The sequence below is a fragment of the Heloderma suspectum genome, chromosome 6 (genome assembly GCF_057233095.1).
Source record: "Heloderma suspectum isolate Gila_16-S chromosome 6, 16-S_ref, whole genome shotgun sequence".
Classification (NCBI taxonomy): domain Eukaryota; kingdom Metazoa; phylum Chordata; class Lepidosauria; order Squamata; family Helodermatidae; genus Heloderma; species Heloderma suspectum.
Genome location: NC_139463.1, coordinates 98,739,088 through 98,753,522, shown reverse-complemented (window position 1 = coordinate 98,753,522; position 14,435 = coordinate 98,739,088). Strand labels below are relative to the sequence as shown.

The window sequence follows — 14,435 nt, the reverse complement described above, 5'->3', positions numbered from 1 at the left end:
GAAATAGCGCCAATGCGCTACTGCACTACTGCAAATTAGCACTGCTGCAACATAGTGCACAGTTGGGGGGGGAAACCTGCGTCCAAAGCATGCTACTGCCAGTGGGGGAAACAAAAAGAATGAAGGGGGGGAAAGGGACGGAGGATTTGATGGAGCGTCAGGTGCCTCCCTACTAGGGGCAGCTGTGTATCAAGTTTTGCCTCGATTCTGCAAACTTCCAAGGGTTTATTTGTGGCATTCCCTTTTTGGTGTACACGAGGTTTGCACCCGCCAAGTATACTACCTGCTCTTAGAGCCAGACATTTCCAACATTTATCTTCTTGCGGATTAAATTTGTTTCAAACAATTTTGAGTCAAGTACCAATGACATTGAATCCTATCAACACTTTCCTTGAGTGGGGCTAGAAATCACATATTTTGCCACATCTTTATATAACCAAGGCCAATCATTCTTAGTTATGTTCTCTCCTATATCCCTTTCCTAGCAGTGCTCACAATTAAAAATAATAATGTCCATGCTCTGATTAAAAGCCATCTATGCTAGTGGTTATCACCACTTCCCGTGGCAAAGAATTTTGTAATTTAAATGCTTTCTTTGTGTTTTCTTAAATCTTACTGCCAGTCAATTTCACTGGATGGTGTTTTGAGAGCAAATTGCTTTAAGCCTTTTCTTTGTAAGAGAGATGTTCCATCCCCCCGGTCATTTTGGTTGTCATTTTCTGTGTAACATCTACAGCTCTGAATTTTTTTCCAGTCTCTATATTGTGTAAAATGAGAAATCATTGCTGAGCACAGAATTTAGCATCTTGGTTCTTTCTTTTTTTAAGAGATTGGTTTGGCTTTGTGGAAGCAGTGCCTGGTAGAATCTTAGAGGTTAAACAGGAATGCTCAGTAAGGTTTCCAGTAGTCAGGATGGGGCTTTCATGTCCTGCATAACTTTCCCTCTCACTTTTTGCTAATTGAAGCAAAATACCTTAGGTAAAATAATGCAGATTTGCTTCCTTCTGCAACCTGTTTAGGTATATTAAGCTCTTTATTCTACAGAATTTTGATTTTGTTTAGTGAAATAGCCCTGTTTCACTCCCCTAGTCATGTTGATGTCCTTTGTCAATGTTCCTAGGTGGTCTGTGCAAACGTGCATAGTTGTATTTGTATGAAGTTCTTTAATTAAAAACAGAAATTTTTTATTTATATTGGTGGCTTCTAGTTTGCGCCATAATCTAGATCTGCTCACTAAGTCAAAGACAGACATAATCCTTCCCAGATGGGGCAGCAACAATTGCTTCTCTAAGATCATTGCTGATGTCTTTACTCTTTGGCATTGTGTTAACACACATCTGAATGCTCGAGACCAGCAAACTCCTGAGACTTCGGCTTTTAGAGGTGGTCACACTTGCTGATGATCAAGGGGATTTGATTAGCAGCGCCTGGCTGCTACTTAGCCTCTTCATACCTATGGAAGCAGTAAGGGTGTACTGAGTTTTTCACACATGTCTTCTCCATTTTGGCTTTATTTCTGTAAAATAAATAATGACACGGTGTAATATGTCATCTGTTGTTGTTCATCTGAGGTTGTATTCACCTAATTTTAAGACCTGCTAAGGACCGGATGATTTTTATTACGTCCTGATATGTAAAACCATAGAACTCAAAGAGGGTGTACTTTCTTTTTCACATGACTGTATTTGGCTGATCCCTTCAAGGGCTTTGCTCTCTATCCCAGTGGTCCAAACTTTAGATTCTATCTAATTCCCCGTCACTGTCAATAAATATGCTCATGTTTTGCTTCTGTGATTAACTGATCTGGGTTCTACACCTGGGCTTTTAATCAAAATTTGAAATCCTAATTCAAAATCCTCCATATAACACACAGACTGCCAGTCTTCTGATTTCAAGCCTACTGTTTGGATACGGGAATGTTTTCTTTATATTCTGTTGCTTTCATTGCCTGATGAGAGCACTCTCTTTCTTTATGACTCACAGGGTCAAATACTAGAAATATCTGTCTAACCAAAGTTGACTTGAGTGTAATAGGAGCTGTTAATTCCCTAAGAGTAAGAAGTTTGTTGTGCAACTCAGCCATCCTGTCCACAATAGTATCTTGTTCCTTGCCAAGAAGAGCTGAAACTAGATCAGCAGTTGCACTTCTATAGGTTCAGAATTGTCACCAGCCACTGAGGAAGATATAAACTGAATATCATTAGGTTTTTGCTTGTCCTTACAGTCAGGGTTCAGAAAAGTTAATCTGGAGGACAGTCCGTCTAAACTTGCTTTAAACCTGGTTCACAAAGTATAGATTGATGTCACAGTCTGGGCAACTGAATTGCATTGGTCAACCAAAATTCTTCCATTCTCCCAATCCCTGTCTTATTTAGGTGGTACTAGTTCAGGCGTTACTTCTGGAGCCTCCACCAGACCTGAATGAGCATGGTTGGCGGCCTCTAGGAGGCCTACCATTTCTGGATTAAGAGCTACATATCGATTAGTGGTGGGAACATTAAACTCCATAAAGGAAGAAACAAAGAAGGAATCAGTCCTGATCGGCTTAGGCTTAGGAGCATTGGGACTAGAACCTGAGCTATCTTGACATTTAGTGTCACCCATACTGTGAGTAACACAGATACCACAACTACAAAATTTTATTAAACAAATATAAATAGAGAAAAACTGACAGTATGGGTGAACATGTGTTTGTCCTTTGATAAATATGTTTTGACAAAGTTCAGATTTATATTCCTGATATTATAGGACTGATAGTTTGCCTTGAATGAAAACTTCTTAGTTGTTCTTGAGGATTTGGAGGATCTCAAACAAGTCTCAGATCTCTAACAATGTCTCAAGATTAGGATGGGCAAATGTTCTTTTTGTACCTCTCCCACTCCTCTGTATCTCTTCAAAATCACTTCCTTCCAAACAGCAGGTTTGATTTATCCGGAAAGACACTCCCTCTTATCAGCCCACCTGAAATCAGATTCTCATTCCCACCGCATAGCGGAGACACTGACTGGGTTCGGACATCACGATAACCCATGATGGCTTATTTGGCTAAAATAACCCACTCTGTTAACCCACAGTCTGCAATAAGGGTTATTTAACCCACCGTGGGTTATCATGTTGTCTGGCGGTCACTGTGGGTTATTTTGATCACCTATTGAGTGATGCGACAGGAGCATTTCAGATCGCTGTCACTCTTTTCCTTGCAGGTATTCTCTGTTGGGCATTGCTGATTCTACTGGGAACAGCTAAAGGGACTATGCCAGCACTGTCTATGGGGTGAAAACATAGAATCATAGAATAGTAGGGTTGGAAGGGGCCTATAAGACCATCAAGTCCACCCCCCTGCTCAATGCAGGAATCCAAGTCAGAGCATCCCTGACAGATGGCTGTCCAGCCTCATCTTGAATGCCTCCAAATGCACAATTGCGCTTTACCGATTAACTGATTTAGCACTTTAGCTTTACTGGGAACAATTAAAAAGGCTATTCCAGCAATGTCTATGGGGTGAAATGCATAATTGCACTTTAGCAATATTGGGAACAGAAGCGGCTCTGCCAGCAGTGTCTGGGGGCGGGGGTGGGGGATGTGCAATTCCGCTATAGTGCTTTAGCAATTTTAAGAACACTAAAGGTGTCTATGCCAGCAATGGCTGTGAGGAGAAATGCACAATTGAGGGTTTTGTGTGTGTGTCAAGGTGTTTCCTGACTAGGAGAGGCTGTGTGTGAAGTTTGGTCTTGATCCTGCAAACTCTCAAGGGTTTATTTGTGCCATCCCTTTTTTGGCGCACCCAGGATTTTCCCTTCTCTAGGTGTAATTGTGCAAGGTTTTGATGGTGCTTGGGTGCCTCCTGACTAGGAGAGGCTGCATATGAAGTTTGGTCCTGATCCTAAAAACTGTCAAGGGTTTATTTGTACCACCTTTTTTTTTTTTTTTTTTTGGTGCACAGTGGAATTTCGCTCCTTGTGGACCCTGCTGTGACGTAATGAATGGGTGAAACAGCACCACTGCTTGGGTGGGGAGATGGGTCAGTTTGGGCACAGTAGCTTATTAGCCTGATGATCGTATGGTGGGGCATCGTGGACTGTTTCAAAAATAAGCTACTGTGCATAGCTTATTAAGCCACTGTGGACTAAAGTGACGTCTGAACGTGGCCACTGACTCTCACCAGAGCTGTAATCATGCTCTGTAAACCTCACTCTAGGGCTACGACCACCAGGCCTGCCTCTGGGAAATGGCAGATGGGTCTGACTTATTCCTCCTTTAACTCTCGATGGCCAAGGGTCCCAAGACACCGCAGTTAAATTCTGGGCCCTCAATCACCATCACCTCAGTGGGCCCTGGTAAATAGGTTGCTTCCTGCATCTCACAGAGAGATCACTTTCTAATCCTTTCTGTTCCTTGGGCTCTCTGTGCTGGCAGTTTGTCCCTTAATATAGTAGCAGACACTGGCAGAAATTGTTAAAAATTATAAATGATGGTGATGACTGAGATTTACCTAAATGCAGTTTAAAAAATTAAAACAAAGTCTCAAGGCTGTATCACCAATTGATAAGATGAATAAAACAATGAAGGCCAGAGGGGACTCCAACTATTAATGTGGGCTCCCCGCAGTTAAGGCAGATAAAGCCCTTCAGCTATAAAAATTGTCCGTAAAAGGACAAACAAAACAAAACTTGCTGCTCAAACATGGCCTGTTACAGCAGTTAAGTCCAGTGCAAATGTTTGATAATATTAAAACAGCTCAAGCAGTTAAAATTCTTAAAAAAATACTAAAAAGCAGAGATAAGATGCAGAGCTCAAAACAAGAGCTGGCTCTCACGTTACCATCTTCCTTCCTTTTGGACTAAATTCAAGGTGCTGGTGCTTGCTCTTCTAAAGTCCTTTACAGTCTGGGCCTAAGATCTTTGCAGCCTGCCATATGATTCTTTCTGACTGTAAAATCTGGGGTGTTAGGAGTCTTTTTGTGGTCACGCCATCTGTTAAGTTGGTGGCTATTGCTGAACGTGTCTTTTTAAGATGTGTCTCCTAAGCTTTGGAATCAGTTTCCCAACACAGTGCAACAGTTCTGGCAACTTCATCCTTTAAGCAGTTGATTTTAAAACCTTATTTTTCAAGTAGGCTTTTTATAACTAGTGGGTGGAGGGAGGGCCTCTCTTGTTTTTGCCGGCTCTGATTTTTATCTTGTCCTTCTTCTGTTTTGTTGTGTGTATCTGTATGGTTGATTTTGAATTGTATACCACTTTGGGAATTATTTGATTTTGAAAAGCAGCTTAAAATAACCTTAATAAATGTGGCAGAGATTTAAAGGGCCACACTCCAGAAAGACTGATGTAAAGGAAAACATGCCTCCTCCTCCATTTCAGGGTTGAGCAGTGATTGCTGCCACCTCAGCACTGTCCCTGACTTGCCACTCTTTACTCTTTTCTGTAATAGCCATTGGGAACCATTAACTTCTATGGGACAAACACAGCCTGCTAAGACAAATGACACTTTACTAGTAATAGATACAGAGCAGGGGTGAGCAATTTGTGGCACTCCAGATGTTTTGTCCTGCAACTCCCATAATCACTCACCATTGGCTATGCTGGGAAGGGCTAATGCGAGTTGTAGGCCAAAACATCTTGGGGGGCCACAGTATGAAAGGTGTGTGTTACACCAAATCCGATATATATGTATAAATTTTGTGTGGCATGACAAGACCAAAGATTGGGAGAAGCTGGTCATTCATACCCTTTAATCAGTTGCATGCATTTCTCTCTCCCCCCTCTCCACAGCACAGTAGAACCTCCCCCATCTACCTCTGATTCCGCCCAACCACTTCAGGGGACAACAGAGGCTCCACGACTTGAGCACAGCTCCCCACAGACAGAGCAGCAGCATCAACCACCGGTGGCCAGGTAAGGCGTTGGGGGATAGCTATCGTGATAGATGGCTGCCTTCTTGATCACTCATCTTTGCAAGGGTGCAAGAAGGATGGTAGTTGGAGACAGGAGCTAGGCAGCAATTTCTGGGAGTCCTTTGGTCAGACAGTAATGTGGGATTCTCCCACAAACCCTTTCTTCCGCCTCTTCCCTGTAATTCTACAATTTCCTTTAGGTTTTGTCTCCTCCATTTTTCAGTGTTTCCAAAAAAGTTGCAAGAACCATCGTGCTAGATCAGACCAAAATTCTGTCTAGTCCAGTGCTCTTTCTTCCAGCATGGGCTGCTCCCAAGTGGGGTCTGGTGGAGCTTGCCAGCCAGTCTGTGTTCTGTGTCTCCATAACCTAATAACTAGAGCTACATTGCCTCTAAACAGAGGCTTTCTTTCTAGCTAACATATTCCATGAAAGTATCTAATACTTTTTTTATTGTTATTTACCCCTTGGAATATATTTCCTCTTTGGGTTATAAGCAACATTATGCTAGCAAGAGATAGTGTTGTTCCAGCAGAAGTTGTTCAACCACAACAGGTGCAAGCAACACCTAACCTAGTGAAGTTGTATCGAGTTGTGAAATGGCTTGCAGAATCACAAGTGTTGGATTTGACACTTGTGGAAGGATGAAAGCAGTGGTAGAAACTTTGCACTAGCACAGGGGTAGGCAACATGGTACTCCTGGGCATCAGTGCATCCCCAGACACTTCCTTCATGCCCACTGAGGTGTCCTACCCTTCCCACTTTTTCCAGAAATATAACACATTGACTGGGTTCTCACACCACGATAAACCACCATGGATTATTGTGTCATCTGTGAGTGGTTTTCCCCAGTTTAAGCCAAAATAAAGCACCCAGATAAGCCCTGGTCTGCAGCAAGGTTTATTTAAACTACCATGGCTTTATCATGGTGTCTGGTACTTCACAGTGGCTTATAGAGTGGTTTAAAGATCCTTACGGAGTTGCTCAGCAGGAGCAGGCAAAACTTCTGCCGTGGCTCTGCTCCAGCCAGCAGACCTGTATTTCCCAGATTTACCTAGCTGCCAGGTAAAGATAACCAATGAGAACTGTGGTACTGCCACATACTGCAACGTGAAAATAAAGAGCAGCATCATATAGCACCAATTGCCCTATCTCCCAAAAGCGCTACTGTGATTTCATGCTACGTTGTTACTGCAACATAGTCTAACTTAAAAATAAGGAGCAGCAGAAAGCGCCAATTGCCTGAAGCCCAAAGTACACAATTGTGAAATAGCGCCAATGCGCTACTGCACTACTGCAAATTAGCACTGCTGCAACATAGTGCACAGTTGGGGGGGGAGCCTGCATCCAAAGCATGCTACTGCCAGTGGGGGAAACAAAAAGAATGAAGGGGGGGAAAGGGACGGAGGATTTGATGGAGCGTCAGGTGCCTCCCTACTAGGGGCAGCTGTGTATCAAGTTTTGCCTCGATTCTGCAAACTTCCAAGGGTTTATTTGTGGCATTCCCTTTTTGGTGTACACGAGGTTTGCACCCGCCAAGTATACTACCTGCTCTTAGAGCCAGACATTTCCAACATTTATCTTCTTGCGGATTAAATTTGTTTCAAACAATTTTGAGTCAAGTACCAATGACATTGAATCCTATCAACACTTTCCTTGAGTGGGGCTAGAAATCACATATTTTGCCACATCTTTATATAACCAAGGCCAATCATTCTTAGTTATGTTCTCTCCTATATCCCTTTCCTAGCAGTGCTCACAATTAAAAATAATAATGTCCATGCTCTGTTTAAAAGCCATCTATGCTAGTGGTTATCACCACTTCCCGTGGCAAAGAATTTTGTAATTTAAATGCTTTCTTTGTGTTTTCTTAAATCTTACTGCCAGTGAATTTCACTGGATGGTGTTTTGAGAGCAAATTGCTTTAAGCCTTTTCTTTGTAAGAGAGATGTTCCATCCTCCCGGTCATTTTGGTTGTCATTTTCTGTGTAACATCTACAGCTCTGAATTTTTTTCCAGTCTCTATATTGTGCAAAATGAGAAATCATTGCTGAGCACAGAATTTAGCATCTTGGTTCTTTCTTTTTTTAAGAGATTGGTTTGGCTTTGTGGAAGCAGTGCCTGGTAGAATCTTAGAGGTTAAACAGGAATGTTCAGTAAGGTTTCCAGTAGTCAGGATGGGGCTTTCATGTCCTGCATAACTTTCCCTCTCACTTTTTGCTAATTGAAGCAAAATACCTTAGGTAAAATAATGCAGATTTGCTTCCTTCTGCAACCTGTTTAGGTATATTAAGCTCTTTATTCTACAGAATTTTGATTTTGTTTAGTGCACTTTGTGCACAATATTGACCATCTTCTCCTCTTTGCTGATTGCCAGCCCCATGTCCCTTTTATTCCTCCCACCATGTTTACATCTAGTTGCTACTTCTATACAAAGGTGCTTTGATGCCAAAATTTCCTCTGCAGCCGTGAGGACCAGAAACTTGGGGGCGGGAGGTGCTTTTAATACCAAAAAGAGAATGCTAACCTACATTAAGATGCAAAACTCCCAGATCATGCAGCACTCCTAGAACACCCACATCCACTCCTTAACATGCTATATAAGCTATAGACAAAAAAGTTACCATACTTCTCTCCCTTCTTCTCTCTCCCCAGATAAAGCCTCTCAGTGGGTCTCGTCACTGGGGAAGGACCACGGCTGCTTGCTCGATTGAGTCCGTTTTGCCAGGGACTGTCCCCAGTCCTTCCGGTGCCTTCATCCCTGTGGGCAGGGGGGGCGGGGGGGGGGGCAGAAGAGAAAGCAGCAAGGGCAATGAAATGGCCCAGCCTCTCTACCTATCCCACCCCGAGCAATCACTGAAGAAAATCAGGACCTGGTACCAACAAGCACCTGCGAGAGAAATGGATGTGCATGCAAGAGCAAGAGCATCTTCCTCCTTGTGGCACATTGGTTGGTGAATCCCAGCAACAACATCCCCCGGGGTTGGGGGGTAGTCTCTCTCCTACTTCGGCACAATGCCTTGTCCCCTACCCCCAGTAAGCATACATACACACTGCTGCACTGAGCAAACCTGTCTGTTTTGATGCTATTAAAATTGATGCTTGAATTGTACTAGAAGTCTTCTGATGGGGTAACACTGAATAGGGCAAGGAGAAAAACCATTGAGCAACCACCTCTCTCGACCTTAGAGTGCCCCACTGGCAAGCACAAATCTGTCACACCTTTCCTTTTCTCCATCCCCACAGCATCTGCCTCCAAATTTGTCTGTAGGGAGGTCGGTGGGATTAACAGAAGCATCGCACAGGGCCAGAAAGATTGGGGGTTTGCTTCAGAAGGTTGTAATGGTATTCTCTGAGGACTGCTACCTCAAGCCGTAATGTTTAGAGCAGCAGCAAGGTATGTGGGATTGTGTGATAGGTGCAGGGCTCATACGGAATTTGTTTTCTATGTTGGGATGAAATCCCATTTTTTGCATCTTAACATGTATGTGCTCAGTCTCCATGACTCCGTTTTGAAGCTCATCTCCAAGAGAGAGCAGTGGTTGGCTGGGAGAGAAAAACAGAGCAGCCCTTTATGTTGTCCTGGCTGAAACAAGTTGCTCTCCCCTACCCCACCCCACCCCTCGAACTGCCCATCACTTAGAGGAGTGGGGCTTCAACAAATCTACTCAGTGAGATATATTTGGGAGCGTTTTGTGTGTATGCCAACATGAAATCTGGATTAACCCTTCCAAAAGTTACCATCATCTCGATCTCCCCGCCCCCCATGTACGTTCAGGAACTCACTGGGATTTAAGCTTGACCATGTCCCATTTTCTTCCCAGTGGGTTCTGCTTCTCCCATCCATTTTTTTCTGCCTTTTGGGGGTAACCTGTTAAAGGGCTTGGTAGGATGTCTGGTGTCTTTCCCACAGATCCAAGCATCAGCTGTATTGGGGGGGGGGGGGGGAGAAGCACAGTAGCCCATCCTTGCATGCCCCCTCCCATGGCAACCGTGTCTGGGGAGGTGGGGAACAACCACATAGCCTTTCTGCAGGTGGCATAGATGCCGTTTGGCCTAGGAGAGGATCCTTAGCCCCAAGTGGTGCATCCATGATTGGAAAAGCCTACCGGTTTCTTCTGGGGATGGCAGGGAAGTTCTGCAATTCCGTGTCTCCTGCACTGGTGCATCTTGAGAGGTTCACCCTCCAGTTTCAGTATTGCTGATACAAGAGACACGAACTGCATGTTATAGATAAAAGTGTTGTCGGTGGCTCCCTTTTGGCCTGCTCACCTCTCCCAAAACATAGATCACATGTGGGATCCAAAAACTGAGTTCTTTGCCCTCAAGGCAGGTGGGGAAAAACGGAGGGCTTCCATTTGGGAGAATTGTCTTGCAGAAAGTGGAGGAATTCCTTGCACATGCCTCCAGTATATATCCCAGAAATGTAACTTCATATCCCAGCATATTCTTCCTCCCTCCCCAAATCCCAGAATTGCTTGGGTTGTGTGGGGGAGAGGGGGGAGTGTTTTTTACTTACTGGAAAACAAACTCTCCTGCCTCCTCCAGATTTCTTGCTCCAAGTCACAAGACCCAAATGACCCTTGTAGTGTGTCCAGGGGACCTGACTTGCAGCCTCCCTTCTCTGTAATACTTGCTCCAAAGAAGACCTCATCACACCCTTCCTCGAAGGTCAAGGAGCTCTTGTTCCCATCCCTCCGGTACCTACCCCTACCAGCTCCTACAGAATTCTCCACCAAAGGCCCCAGAATTACTGCTTTTTCTCCCTCTTCTTCGGACCTCCCACCCCAAGCTGTTGACATGTTTTGGACTTTCTGTAGCTCCTTTTATAGTGTTTAAAAAATAAAATAAAATCACTGCCTCATCCTTGCCTCTGACTACAGAATCAGGACAAGAGCATTGCAAAAGGCTCAGCCGAGAACGCCTTGAGATTTGGAGGGTAGGTAATGCCAGTGCCTGTGGGGGGTGGAAGGGGGTGACAAGAAGATTGAATACCAGGGTTTGTGGAAGCCAGTCTTTGAATATCAAAGGCGGTAGGAAGAGAAGTCATAGTGGGGGTTATTTCCCTTGCATAAGCACTAAGCATTCTTCCCTTCCACTCCACCTCTTTACTTGCAGGTGGGATTTATACCCCCTCCTGTCTCTCTCTTCCCACCCCCCAATATAAGTGGCAATATTTCTTGAAGCTCTTAAACCACAGGACAGAATTGGCCTTTCGCATCTGCGTCATGCCATGTCGGTAATTATTTTTTTTTCCCTGTGTGTGTATGTTTGTGTTCTGTTTGAATAAAGAGATTCTATGGCCATAATAGGCTCTTCTCTGTTTTGTTTTCTGCACAGCAATATCTCTGTGGCTGCCTTCTTCCCCACTCTCTGTCATCAGGGCTTCTACTTCTGCATTGCCCTTAAGTGTGCTCTACATGTGCTGCAGGATGAGGTTGTAGAGCCCTAGTAGTAGAGTGGACTGTACCACTCCAGGTGGAAGATCCCAGTATTGAATGCTCCTCAATGTAAAGAACTCCCTGCAAGTAGAAAACAGAGCAAGGAGCAGGCTGGGCTAGGATCTTCCTAATGTACAACCCTTTTATTTATGGGTACTTTTAAGCAAAAGAGCATCATCTTTGAAAAAATTGCTCCTGTCTCCTTGTCAGAAGAAGTACAGTCCATTCTACCACTTCATTCTACTACTTTATTAATTTATTAATTTAATATGTATAAAAGGCCTAGTATTAAGCACTGCACAAATATTGCAAGATAAGATAGTCTCTCGTCAGCAGACTCACAATCTAATAGTCACGATACAAAAGGAAAGGGGAGGGAAGAGGAAAGCAAGGAGTGGAGTCGCAGCTCGTTCTTTGCTGGCAGATGGGGCCAGATTGCTCTCAGCTCTAATAGGGGTTCTTTCCAGCAGGGATGGCTCCCCATGGCGGCTATTTCTGTGGCCAATGTGCAGGTCCAGGTTAGTCTCACCCTTGTGCCGTGATGTTCCTGCTGGCAGGCAGAGGATGCCATCTCCCAGTGGCCCTTGGACTACATACGTACGTAGAGGGCTGATCAATGAATCACTTGCTCTTGGCTCCAAGAGCCATGGTCTTGGATCAATTCTGTGGCACTGCCAGAAATGGGATAGGTGGGTGATCGCCTCCTAGGACTGCATGCTAGAGCCCTGAGTCAACTGGGCTGAAAACCAGGAGCCTGCTACTATTCCCAGAATTCCTTGGCTGATGTGTCAGCAAGAGGACACGTGGGAGAAAGTGACACCTCCATTGGGCTCTGGACCAAGGATGAATCATGTATAATAAGAGGATTTGTGTCTGTCAGCACCATAGTTTTAGAAGGATTTATGTCTGAAAGTACTATAGTTTCAGGAGGATTTGTGTCTGTCAGCGCCATAGTTTCAAGATCACTTGAGACTTGACATTCATATTAAGGGGGCGTTAGGGCTGTGCACCTTGGGATTTTTAAATTTTTATTTTTTTAAAAAGGACTTTTTAAATTTTATCTTACAAAAGTGAAATCAGAGGATAAAATCTTAAATGTATATAGATTGTTTCTTACTCATTTGTTTTTTTAGTGAGAATGTGTGTGGGTAGGTAGGATTGTCCACATATTAAACTTCACAGTTATCTGCATGGGCACATATGCAAACTTCTAGGCTGGAGCCTGGAATAACTGACAAATGTCTGTCAACAGCAAGCCATTTGTTGCCATGGCAGCTAGGAGGTTTGTTCTTTTTTTTCTCTGCAAGGGTGAAAGAAGAGTTAAAAGTAAAGACAACTCACTACCTTGATTAGTAAAAAGAGAAAAGTAATCACCCCCACTTTCAAACTGTCCACAAAGCCCCTAGGAGAGGAGAAATCAAGACACATGCAAACTAACCATTTCAAAAGTGAGCAGTTTTTTTTTATCACAAGTAGTAGGACACCAGAGACAAGACAACTTGGCTGGGTTTTTTCTTTTTGTGAAGAGGGAGCCATGTTTTCCCCCAATAGTGCACCTTTGAATGTGCCAGGGTGCAGTTTGGGGAAACAAAAACAGCAGCAAGCATGACTGAGCTTCAGGATCTCTGTAGGGTTCTCAGATTACTCATGAAGTTCTCCACCTGAACCTCAAAAATGTTCGATATGGGGGCCAAGTTTCACACTGCTGAGAAAGTGGGTGAGAAAGTGAAAGACCAATCGCTGCCCAGCCCATTCCCAGCAGATTCAAGGCCTCCCACTCCACGAAACAGGTGATGGCAAGAGGGGCCAATTCTGCAGGGAAACTGGTGCATGAGGTGGGCTGTCCTTAAACACCTGTTTCAAGCTGTTTGATGGGCTGGTGGGGATAGGTGACTGTGGTATGAGATTACCCAAGCAATCCTACAGATGTCTACTCAGAAGCAAGCCCCGTTAAGTTCAGTGAGGTTCACCCCTAGGTAAGTAAGTATAGGATTGCAGACTAAATGAAAAAGAGGTGTAGTGACTAGCAATTTTGGAAAGCAGTGATACATGGAGCACAGGTGCAGATTATTCCCACTTGCAGGTACAATGGAGTGATAAACCATAAAGGAAACATATTTTCCTGTTTCATTATTCCTGTTTTATTATTGTACATTTCAGTATGAAATGTATTTTTTAAAAGTAAAATTGATCATGATGCTTTCCTTTCATCTATAGTACAATGGGGCATTCACCCAAGTAAGTGGGTGTAGGTTAAACAACCGCATGAAATGCAATAAACAAAAAACCTACAGTTTACAAATAAATCAATAAAGAAAATATGGTCAGTTGTCTCCTCATTTGGTTTAAAGTGGTACGCCTGTCTGGGGGTTCCTTTGTGGATTGCGTATGTTCTGTCCTAATCCTGAAAAAGAGCATGCTCTGGAACACCCTTCCCCAACCTGGTGCCCTCCAGATGTGTGGAACTGCAATTCCCATCATTGGCAGCCAGAAGTCCAGCACCTCTGGGGGGCACCAGGTTGGAGAAGGCTTTTTTTGTTTATTGAATATAGATTCAAAATATAACAAAATATAATAAAATAAATAATAGTATTTCAATCTAGGAACACCTATACCACCCTGATTAGGACTCCTGTAGGCAATTTTTTTTTTGGTTAAACAGGTTGGATCCATACTTAGTCACATTTAGAGTAGACCTGTTGAAATCAATGGAATTTAAGTTAATGTTTCATAGATTTCAATGAGTCTATTCTAAATATGACCCAACCAGTGGGCTACTTTTATAGGTAAAACATTTTAAGCACTTTAGCCAAGATTGGGGAGGAGGGTGTGGGAAGGAATGGTAACAGTAAGGATATGCATCCCACTCAGACAAAGCCAAAAGCCTGAGCAGAACTGGGCCACTTCCAACCTGTTCTGTTGCTTCCTGATGCAAAACAGGTTTCTCTTCAAATACATCAGAACTGAAGTTTCTTCAGAATGAAGCTTTGTTGGCTACTCATGTTTCGGAGACTCTGATGGTTTAAATGTCTCCTGCATTTTATTTCTAAAAAAAAAAGCAGAAAAAGAGCTTAATTTCTCTAAAAAAGCTAGGAGGGGCAAG

The 14,435-nt window shown here is 43.6% G+C and overlaps 1 protein-coding gene across 9 annotated transcripts in view; it reads left to right on the top strand.

The window, feature by feature from the left end:
- The window catches only part of PPP6R1 (protein phosphatase 6 regulatory subunit 1), a 77,713-nt gene extending 66,514 nt beyond the window's left edge, over positions 1-11,199 (top strand). For 6 of the 9 annotated variants that reach the window (XM_084805516.1, XM_084805521.1, XM_084805519.1 and 3 more), the window contains 2 exons: positions 5,772-5,894; positions 8,547-11,199. In XM_084805516.1, the coding sequence (XP_084661642.1) occupies positions 5,772-5,894; positions 8,547-8,550 (127 nt within the window). In that variant the 3' untranslated portion in view covers positions 8,551-11,199. Of the gene's footprint in view, positions 1-5,771; positions 5,899-8,546 lie in introns of those variants that run through there. The other 3 variants (XM_084805520.1, XM_084805514.1, XM_084805513.1) reach the window with 2 other exon arrangements.
- Positions 11,200-14,435: the final 3,236 nt, after the last annotated feature.